Source organism: Sapajus apella, unplaced genomic scaffold (assembly GCF_009761245.1).
Source record: "Sapajus apella isolate SASKATOON/1434 unplaced genomic scaffold, GSC_monkey_1.0 scaffold56, whole genome shotgun sequence".
In the NCBI taxonomy this organism is placed as follows: Eukaryota; Metazoa; Chordata; class Mammalia; order Primates; family Cebidae; genus Sapajus; species Sapajus apella.
The window spans coordinates 15416729-15428037 of record NW_022436996.1 but is presented as its reverse complement, the minus strand read 5'-3'; the positions used below and the strand labels follow the sequence as shown (position 1 = coordinate 15428037).

Here is an 11309-nt window from a genome sequence, read left to right as displayed (position 1 = left end):
TCTTTAGCATGGCTTTTAGACAGCAGATTCTTTCTGGGAAGAAGTTACCTCACTCGGACCGAAGCACCCTTAACACCTCATGCTCCAAGCTGCAGTTATTCTCTGTAAAGAAGTTTGTTTCTTCAATTCATCTCCTTGTTCCGCTTCCACCAGAGCTGTGCAGAAGGTGACAGGACAGCAAGGTGTTGTCATCACCCGCTCCACATTTCCCTCTTCTGGACGCTGGGGAGGACACTGGCTGGGAGACAACAGAGCTACGTGGGACCAACTGGGGAACTCTATCATTGGTGTGTGGCCTCCTTCCTAGGGTCCTGTGCTGGCAGGAAGGGCACTGGAGTTTGTGCTGTTCAGCAGCACTGGTTATATCTCTAGCATCATCTAGGTGGGTGGTAAAATTAATGAGAGCTGAGTTCTCTGTGGGAATGGATTTTAATTTAGACCCATCTTTTAATATTTTCCTCATGAATGGTCCAGGGCTTTCTAATGGGGTAAGGAAAAATCAGACCAAGGCTTCCCTCTCCTTCCAAAGTCCTCCTGCATCCAACACAGCTGTGTCTTCTTGCAGGCATGATGGAGTTCAGTCTCTTTGGAATACCTTATGTAAGTCACATTCAGACCATTAGTAATTGCCCAGTCAGATTTTTGTGAGTCAGTGCCTCCTGAAATTCCCACCTCATGCTCTCATTGTGCATCTTCTCAGACAGGAGCAGATATCTGTGGGTTCTTTGGAGATGCTGAATATGAGATGTGTGTTCGCTGGATGCAACTGGGGGCATTTTATCCATTTTCCAGAAACCACAACAACAACGGGTCAAGGGTGAGGCAGCAGTTATGTTGCAGGTGTTGTGTACCCTCAAATCATAGCTTATTTTTAATCCTAAAAAGTATTACACTCATTCCCTGAGAAAAATAAAAAAAACCCACCAGAATCTTAATTTTTTAAAAAAATCCACAGAGTTCAGAACCCTGGAGTTATCAATTTTTAGAAATTTACCCTTTCTCATCTCCTGGAGAATTAGTACCCATGAGGAAAAGTCTCTAAACTTCCCCATGGGGCTTAAGTAAAAGAATCTCTCTTTGCTTTTAAGAATATTGAATTTGTATTTTACTCAAATTCATCCAAGATATGTTGGTGCTGCACAAAAATCTCTCTACACATGTTGAGGGCCAGAGCTTGACCTATTCCAGGGACTTAGGAATCAGTGATAAAGAGGAAAAAGCAAGAAATTCTAATTTTGTAGGGTGGCAGAGATGGGAAAAGGGCAGGCTAGGCATGAGGGATAAGTGACTTGTAACCTACATATTGAATAAATTCCCATTGATTCTTTTCTGATGCTACTGGGATGGAATGAAAATGAGGTGATCTATTGTATGGTCCTTTATCCCTACAGAGACAAGATCCTGTGGCCTGGAATTCAACCTTTGAGATGTTGTCCAGAAAAGTCCTGGAGACTAGATACACTCTGCTTCCTTATCTCTATACTCTGATGCATAAAGCTCACATTGAGGGCAGCACTGTTGTCCGGCCCCTTCTCCATGAGTGAGTTCAGCCTCTTTCCCCAAGCAGCAGTTCTAAATAGTCCTCTGTAACAGTCATAAGAGGATAGGTGAATTTTTCCCGCTTATTTTGTAAGGTTTACGGATGATAAGACAACATGGGATGTAGACCGTCAATTCATGTTGGGCCCTGCCATCTTAATCAGCCCTGTGTTGGAACGTGTGAGTTCTTCATTGTAGATCAGAAACCTTTCAATCACATTATCTAAAATCATGGGAAAAGCATTTTAAAGATTATCTTGTTTTGTCCAGCTAACTATTTCCAGGGAATGTCTTTCTAGGACATCTACAGGAGATCTTTTTCTTTTTTATAAGATCTATGTTAATGAGATCTTTACAACACTGACTGATTTCTCTTTTAAAAATTTTGTCATTGTGTGTACCCTTTTACAATTTAATTTTTAAAAATACATTTTTCTGTAGTTTTGAGGAAGGATTTTTCAGGATTTTTCTTTATAAAATCTCTCAAATTATTGCAATCACTAATAAAATTTTCATTTTTATCTTAATTCTACATAGTGTTTTGAAAAAGAAAATGAAAAATTTTTATTGAAATATTCATAATCACATATCAATTTTATGTTTCAGAGCACATTTGAGATCTCTGCTTATTTTCCCAAAGCGCTTTGGTATGACTATAGCACGGTAAGAACTAATATATTTGTGAAGAACCAGGTTGGGCTATGCAGGGTGGAGAGGTGGATGGAGCCTCCTCCTACTTCCAAGTACATATTTCCTAAGGCAACAATTTATGACATTTTTAGCCTTGGCAAGGTTTGTTTAAATGAAAGCATGTATTATAAGAGCATAGATAAAATCTGAGTACCTATATCACATTGAAGCTCCCCACTCACTCCTGCCCTTGCCTTTCAACTTTTCTGGAGATACAAAGACAAGACTAGATTTTCAGAGTCTTAAGCAAAATGAAAGACCAGAGATTTTCTCTTTAGGTTTGCAGTCTTTTGCTGACTTTCTGACATGTTTCCCAGGAAAGGAAGGACTTCTAATAAAACATGCTCTAATTTAATATATTTATCTCTCATCATTGTTTGCCTATATTCTCCTTTCTAGGAAACTAGCAACAAATCGATAGGCGAGTGGAAAATTCTGGAGGCTCCTCTTGACCACATCAACCTTCACATCAGAGGAGGCTACATCCTGCCCTGGCAAGAGCCTGCAATGAACACTCACTCCAGGTGAGGAGAAGAGGTGATGTCTAAGAGCCTCTTGCTATACTGCCCTGAGGCAGCCTTACAGGAGGCTGTCCCATCTTTACCAGGGATTTGTGGATTATAAACTAAATAGCCAACAGGTTTTATTGATCAGATCCTGTGAGTGCTTTCTGGGTGGGAACTGGAGGAAGATGAGTTCATTAAGTTACTCTTAGGGAGATTTTTGTTTTTTGTCTGTAGTGCTGTATCAAAAACAAAAATGTTCCTGAAGGCAGAAAAATGTTTCTCTTTCCATGCTATTAAAAAGGAATAGGGAATATTAATGAGCTCTTTGATTTGTGATCAAACAAGGACTAGGTAGGACTGAGTTCTTGTCCTACCCAAGGACTTAGTGCTCATTCCTAGGTCCACTCTGGTCAACCAAGGAGAAAGATGCGTGTGTGTGTGTTTTAATTTATATATGGATGCACACATATATAAATATACTCATATAATATGTAAAAATTTTTAAAATTATTGATTAGACAGAACACATCACATCAAGAGAGGCACATAAAAACAATAACAACTCAAAAGGAGAGAAGTTAACTTTCAGCCTTGTAGTGTAACACATGGTTTTATATAAAAGAGGGCTTTGAGCTGGATCTTGCATAATGAATGAGATTTGAATGTACAAAGGCAGGGGACAGAGAGATCCTGGTCAGTTTAAAGAACTGAAGAAGCCAAATGGGTTGGGTTTGGGAACTGTAAGCTATCCAGTTTAACTGGAGTACAGACAAAGGAAGAGATAAAATAAGTAAAACTCCAGCAGATTAGGATCAAATTCTGCAGGTTGGTGAATGACAAGCCAACTACTTTGGATTTTATTCTGTGGCAACCTGAAAGCTACTGAGGATTCTCTTTTGAGGAATTTTCTTCCTATGAAATTAATATTTCATTATATTACTTGGATGTATATTTGATTTTTAGAAATTGAAATGAAACCAAATGTTTTATTACATTTTAAATGTTTTCCATTAACTTCTTTTTTTCTTTTGAGACGGACTCTCACTCTGTCACCCAGGCTGGAGTGCAGTGGTGTGATCTCGGCTCATTGCAACTTTTGCCTCCTGGGTTCAAGCAATTCTGCCTCAGCCTCCTGAGTAGCTGGGATTATAGGCGTGTGCCACCATGCCTGGCTAATTTTTGTATTTTTAATAGAGAAGGGGTTTCACCATGTTGGTCAGGCTGGTCTCAAACTCCTGACCTCATGATCCACCCACCTTGGCCTTTCAAAGTGCTTGGCAGGCGTGAGTCATCACACCTGGCCGTTTTCTATTAACTTTTAAGTGTTTTATATTTTATCTATTTTATCTATTTTCAGAACTTTATATACATATTTAATACATTTATTTCTGGATAAGTAATATTTTTAACACAGTCTCTTCTTTATTCTTATAACCCGCAATCTAGAGAAAAATAACTTTTTTTTTTTTTGGTAGTCGACAAAATTTTATGGGATTGACTGTTGCTTTGGATGACAATGGGAAAGCTGAAGGCCAGATGTTCTGGGATGATGGACAAAGCATTGGTGAGTGTAAACTTTCCAGGGTCCCCGTATGTCATCCAGAAAAATCATACCATTGAGGCTCAGCATATAATTAGCATGAACTGAAAACCTACCTCTATCTCTGCCTATTGTCAATAAGTCAATAACATCTGGAGAATTTTGCCTGCTCATTTATATTACGCTATAGTTAGTATAGGCTAGGTACAGTCCCCAGCTTTGTAGGTTCAGGAACTTGCTGTTATGGATTCAGCCAGGGATGATCTATCTCTGTATAACTGTCTCACCCTTTATTTAAAAAGACGTGTGGATACAAATATCAGGCTATTGGTTCATTCATTATCAATGGGACAGAAACATGACTCTATTATTTGGGTCAGCCATCTATACCAGGCATCCAGTTCCTCATAAATAGGCCTGCTCAGGAGGCAATTTAGAGGTTAGAAAATTTCTTGGTGACTCATAAATTGGGAATAAAGCATTGCCGAAAGGATGCTTACATCAATGAAATATTACTCTGTATGTTTCCTTTCCCTAATTGAGGTAGAACATGTTAGTTCTACTTTGGATAAGTGGGATTTGTCATTATAATCAGAACACCCTCTAACTCAGACCTTTCTGCAGGAATACAGACACACCGTTACCGACTGACTCTCACTTTTCATTATTTATTACTGTGGACCAGAACCTTCTAATCTTGCAACATACCACATTTTCTGAAATTATAGCTTATTTTTCACTACTAATATTTCTAGAGAGTCCTTCTCTTTTAGGTTCCTTCATTATAAGGATAAGAAATTCTCATTAAAGGAAAGAAATTCTTTATTATACATGTTAAAGATAGAAAATTAGGAAAAAACAAGCACTTTTAATATTTTTGCTGTACTAACTGGCTTTTATATTAAGAAAATGCTTAATTTGTAATATGGCTGAAAATATTCTGCATATTTAATTTGTGAATCCTGTTTATTTTCCTCTAACATAATGACAGAAACATGTGAATGTTATTATTCAGTCCTTATAAATACCATTATGATGGTCATATTCTATTGAGAGGCTATGTACAGGATGGTTATAGTTTTTATTGTTATAAAAAACTCCTTTTTTTTTTTGAGTCTCACTCTCTCAGCCAGGTGGCAGTGGTGCGATCTCAGCTCACTTTAACTTCTTCTACCAGGTTCAAGTGATTCTCGTGCCTCAGCCTCCCACAGTAGCTCAGGCGCCTGCCATCACACCCAACTAATTTTTGTATTTTTAGTAGAGATGGGGTTTCACCATGTTGGCCAGGCTGGTCTCGAACTCTTGGCCTCAAGTGATCCACCTGCTTCGGCCTCCCAAAGTGCTGGGATTACAGGCATGAGCAACTGTTCCCAGCCCATAAATAACATCCTTGAGTATTAACCTTTGTTTACATTTTAGATTATGTCCATAGAGTAGATTCCTGGAAGTGATATTACTGTCTTTTAATAAACTTTAAAAGACTTATGATTTATACAAATAAAATATATCCATTTTAAGAATACAGTTAAGTTTTGACAAATGTATACAGTTGTATAGCCACTACTACAATGAAGATGTGGAATATCTTCTTAACCCCAAAAGTTTCCCATTTATAGTCCACTTGCGGATTCATCCAACTGTGGCTTGAAAATGTAGTTAGCCTACAATAGTTGCATCTGTACTAACCATGTACAAATATGTTTTTTTGTTATTACTTTGTAAACAATACAGGATAACGATGATTTATATAGTGTTTACATTGGATCAGTTATTATAAGTACTCTGGAGATGATTTAAAGTACACAGGAGGATGTGTGTACACTATATGCAAATATCACACCATTTTATATAAGGAACTTGAGCATCCATGGAATTTGATATCTGAAGGGTCCTAGAACCAACCCCCTATGGATACCCAGGGACAGCTCTACTTCTTTCTAGTCAGCTTCTCCCCACTCTTGATCCTTCCTTCCAGCGTCTGGCAACTACTGTTCTGCTTTCTGTCACCGTAGATTTATATTTTCTAGATTTTGTATGCATGGAATCATCCAATATGTAATATTTTTGTATTTTTAGCATTTTTCACTTAGCAAAGTACTTTTTATATTCATCCATGCTGTGGCATGTAAAAGGAATTAATTACTTTTTATTTCTAACTAATAATAATCCATGGTATCTACCATGGTAGTAGTCCATATGACTATTGACCAATGTACTTATTGATGAATATTTCAGTGGTTTAATCTTTTGACCACTAAAATAAATCTGGCATTATTATTTGAATGTATATTATTTTGTTATCATACATTTTCATCTCTCTTGGGTAAAAAAGTGGGAGTGGAATTTCTGAGCCAGGTCATATAATAAATACACATTTAGTTTCTGAAGAAATTGCCAAATGATTTTCTAAAGTGGCTGCACTATTATTCATTAATTGAAAGTTCTAGTTTTTCACATCCTCACCAATACTTAGTATTGTCAATTTTTAAAATTGTAATTATTCTAGTAGATATATAGTGCATTGTATTACAGACTTAATTTGCATTTAATTATGATTGAGCTTGATGTTGAGCATCTTATTATGTGTTTATGGTAACCCTGGGGTAGGCCAAGACATGAAATACGGAAATCATATATACCATATATATATATATGGTAACCCTGGGATAGGCCAAGACAGGTGGCAATTGGTTATATCAGTAAGTTCTTCAGTAGCAATTTGTGAGATTTTCATAGACACTAAACCCAATTTGTAGTCTTTGATCCCTCACTCCCTCCCCCTTTTTCCCCCAAGTCCCCAGAGTCTATTGTATCATTTTTATGCCTTTGTATCTTAATAGCTTAGCTCCCACTTATGAGTGAGAACATATGATATTCGGTTTTCCATTCCAGAGTTATTTCACTTAGAATAATTGTCTCCAGTTCTAACCAGGTTGCTGCGAATGCCATCAACTCATCCCTTCTTATGGCTGAGTACTTTCCCATCATATATATATATATATATATATATATGTGTGTGTGTGTGTGTATATATATACATATGTATATATACATATATATATACACACATATACATATACATATGTATATATACATATATACACACATATACATATACATATGTATATATACATATATACATATATATACACATATACATATACATATGTATATATACATATATACATATATATATATACACATATACATATGTGCCACCATTTCTTTATCCACTCATTGATTGATGGGCACTTGGACTGCTATAAACATGCGTGTCAAGTGTATCTTTTTTTTTTTTTTTTTTGAGACTGTGTCTCACTCTGTCACCTGACTGGAGTGCAATGGTGCAATCTCAGCTCACTGCAACCTCCGCCTCCCGGGTTCAAGTGAATCCTCTGCCCCAGCCTCCTGAGCACCTGGGATTACAGGCACCCACCATCACACCTGGCTAATTTTTGTAATTTTAGTAGAGTCGGGTTTTCACCATGTTGGTCAGGCTGTTCTTAAACTCCTGATCTTGTGATCTGCCTGTCTTGGCCTCCCAAAGTGCTGGGATTACAGGTGTGAGCCACTGCACCTGGCTGCAAGTGTCTTTTTTTGTGTGTAATGACTTCTTTTCCTCTGAGTAGATACCCAGTAGTGGGATTGCTGGATTAAATAGTAGTTCTACTTTTAGTTAGTTAAGGAATCTCCACACTGTTTTCCACAGTCATTGTACTAGTTTACATTCCTACCAGCAGTGTAAAAGTGTTTCCTTTTCATGCATCAATGTCAACATCTATTATTTTATGGTTTTTTAAATTATGGCCATTCTTGTAGGATTAAGGTGGTATTGCATTGTGGTTTTGATTTGTATTTTCCTGATCATTACTAATGTTGACATTTTTTTCATATGTTTGTTGGCCATTTGTAAAGCTTCTTCTGAAAATTGTCTATTCATGTCTTTAACCCACTTTTTGATGAAATTGTTTGTTTTTTTCTTACTAATTTATTTGAGCTTCTTGTACGTTCTGAATATTAGTCCTTTGATGTTTGATTATGGATTTTCTCTCACTTCATGGGTTGTCTGTTTACTCTGCTGACTGTTCCTTTTGCTGTATAGAAGCTCCTTAGTTTAATTAAGTCCCACCTATTTATCTTTGTTTTTGTTGCATTTGCTTTTGGGTTCTTGCTCATGAAGTCTTTGCTTAAGCCAATGTCTAGAAGGGTTTTTCTGAAGTTATCTTCTAGAATTGTGACAGTTTCAGGTCTTAGATTTAAGTTATTGATCCATCTTGAGTTTATTTTTGTATGAGGTTAGAGATGAGGATCCAGTTTCATTTTTCTACATGTGACTTGTCAATTAGCACCATTTGTTCTATAGGGCGACCTTTCCCCACTTGATATTTTTGTTTGCTTTGTCAAAGATCAGTTGGCTGTTAAGTATTTGGGTTTATTTTTGGGTTCTCTATTTTGTTCTATTGGTCTATGTGCCTGTTGTTATGTTAGTACCATGCTATGTGGGTGACTATGGCCTTATAGAATGGTTTGAAGTAAGGTAATGTGATGCTTCCAGATTTGTTCTTTTTGCTTAGCCTTGCTTTGGGTATGTAGGTTCTTTTTATTTTTGAAAGTTTTAAAGTTTTAGCTTTCACACTGAAGAACATCATCTATTTTTCATGAAATTTTTATGTGTGTATGTATATGTGTATGCCAAATTCCATTTTTTCTCATATATTTATCTAGTTGTTCCAGCACCACATTTTTGAAAGCACAGTCTTTTCCCATTTTTATTATCTTGTCACTTTTGTCAAATAACAGTAGGTTATGTTTGAGAGGGTTTTTGTTTTTTTGATTATTTATTCTGTTTCATTGATTTATATGATCTATTTTCCTTAAGCCAATACCATACTGTCTTGACTAACATAGCTTTATAGTTGGTGATAGAATTAGGTTGGACAACTTATCCTACTTTGTTCTTCTTTTTATTTTTCTTTTAAATTTATTTTTATAATTTCAACTTTTATTTTAGATCCAGGGTAAATGTGCAGGTTTGTTACATGGATATATTGCATGATGCTGAGGTTTGGGGTATGGATCCCATCACCCAGGTAGTGAACACAGTAACGAATGGGTAGTTTCTCAACGCACGTTCCCCATTCCTTATTACCCCCTCTAGTAGCCTGCAGTGTCTATTGTTTCCATCTTTATGTTCATAGGTACTCAGTGTTTAGCTCCCACTTATAAGTAAGAAAATACATTATTTGGCTTTCCTTTCTGTGTTAATTTAAGATTGTGGCCTCCAGCCGCATCCATCCTGCTGCATAGGACATGATTTCAATCTTTTTTATGGGCTGTGTAGTATTTCATGGTATAAATGTACCACTTTTTCTTTATCCAATTCTTTGTTGAAAAGCACCTGGGTTGATTCCATGTCTTTGCAATTGCAAATAGGACTGCGAGGAACATACGAGTGCATGGGTCCTTTCAGCAAAATGATTTATTTTCCTCTGGGTATATGTCAAGTAACGGGATTGCTGGGTTGAATGGTAGTTCTGTTTTAACTTCTTCGATAAATCTCCAGACTACTTTCCACAGCTGCTGAACTAACTTACATTTTAACCAACAGTGTTTGAGTGTTAAGTGTTTCCTTTTCTCTGCAGCCTTGTAAGCATACATTATTATTTGACTTCTTAATAATAGTGGTTTTGATTTGCATTTCTCTAATGATTGGTGATGATAAACATTTTCACATTTATTGGCCACTTACTTGTCTTCTTTTGAGGAGTGTGTTCATGTCCTTTGCCTATTTTTTAAAATTATTTTTTATTATACTTTAAATTCTGGGGCACATGTGCAGATCTTGCAGGATTGTTGCATAGGTGCACACATGCCATGATGGTTTGCTGTCTCCATGCCCCCATCACCTATATCAAGCATTTCTCCCAGTGTTCTCCCTCCCAAACCTCCTGGCCCCCTGCTGTCCCGCCCCTAGCTTCCCACCCCCAACAGTCCCCAGTGTGTGATATTTATTTACTTATTTATTTTCATTTTGTTTTCATAAGCTAAACATGCTAATTTTAATGTAAAGTGTCTCATATTAAAAGTTTAGAATAGAGTTTTTAATTTATTTTACATATTAATGGCACATTTTATTTAGAACCTTTCACTGTATACAAAAATTAACTTGAGGTGGATTAAAGATTTAAATGTAAGACCTCAAACTATAAAAATCCTAGAAGGAAATACTCTTCATGTTCTTCTTTTTAAAAATTGCATTGGTTATTTTAGCTGTTTTGTATTTCACACAGGTTTTAAAATCAGCTTGTCAATTTTTAACAACAAGACCATCTTCTGGAATTTTGACTGGAATTGCTTTTATTCTTAAGACCAATTTTTGGTAGTGAGCAATCAATTTTAAGCACTTATTCTGCACAAGCATAATGTTATATACCTTGCTGCCATTAACTGGGTACTACTGTCTCCATTCTATAGATGATAAAATGTTAAGTAAATTGTCTGAGGTTGCACAACTTTGAAAGAGTTGGGATTTCAATCCATGTCTAAATTGGGAGCCTAAATTCCTAACCACTCACCTCTGCTTTATCATCATAGCCTTTAACATCATAGCTATGTGAACTCCCGACTACGTGTTTGGTAGTAGTCACAGAGAATAACCCAACAGTAGTCTCTACACTGCAGCTATGGAATCTGTCTTTAATTCAATCCAGATTCTCTCACATTTGTAACCTTCTGACCTCCACAGCAAGGTACCCATTTCCATTTGCATATCCCAACACTAACATGCAGTGAAATAGTCCCTTAGCCACTATGTTCAGTACTCCCCAGAGAGGTGACAATCATCACTAATTGTGACCCTATTGAGATATTTTCTGACTGTGCACAAGATTATTTGCTGCAATTGAAGCAACTAGTAGATGTTTATTCTTTTCTTTTCCTTGTTTGCAGATACCTATGAAAATGGAAATTATTTTTTGGCAAACTTTACAGCAGCTCAGGTAAGACTAATTTACTACAATTTATAAATCTTTTCC

General features: G+C 36.5%; 1 protein-coding gene across 1 annotated transcript in view; it reads left to right on the top strand.

Annotated features, from left to right (window-relative positions):
* The window catches only part of LOC116528012 (probable maltase-glucoamylase 2), a 119348-nt gene that overhangs the window by 91158 nt on the left and 16881 nt on the right, over positions 1-11309 (top strand). The window contains 9 exon segments of the mRNA XM_032245204.1: positions 154-287; positions 566-600; positions 701-817; positions 1392-1540; positions 1635-1719; positions 2146-2202; positions 2629-2753; positions 4211-4299; positions 11224-11273. Of these exon segments, the coding sequence (XP_032101095.1) occupies positions 154-287; positions 566-600; positions 701-817; positions 1392-1540; positions 1635-1719; positions 2146-2202; positions 2629-2753; positions 4211-4299; positions 11224-11273 (841 nt within the window).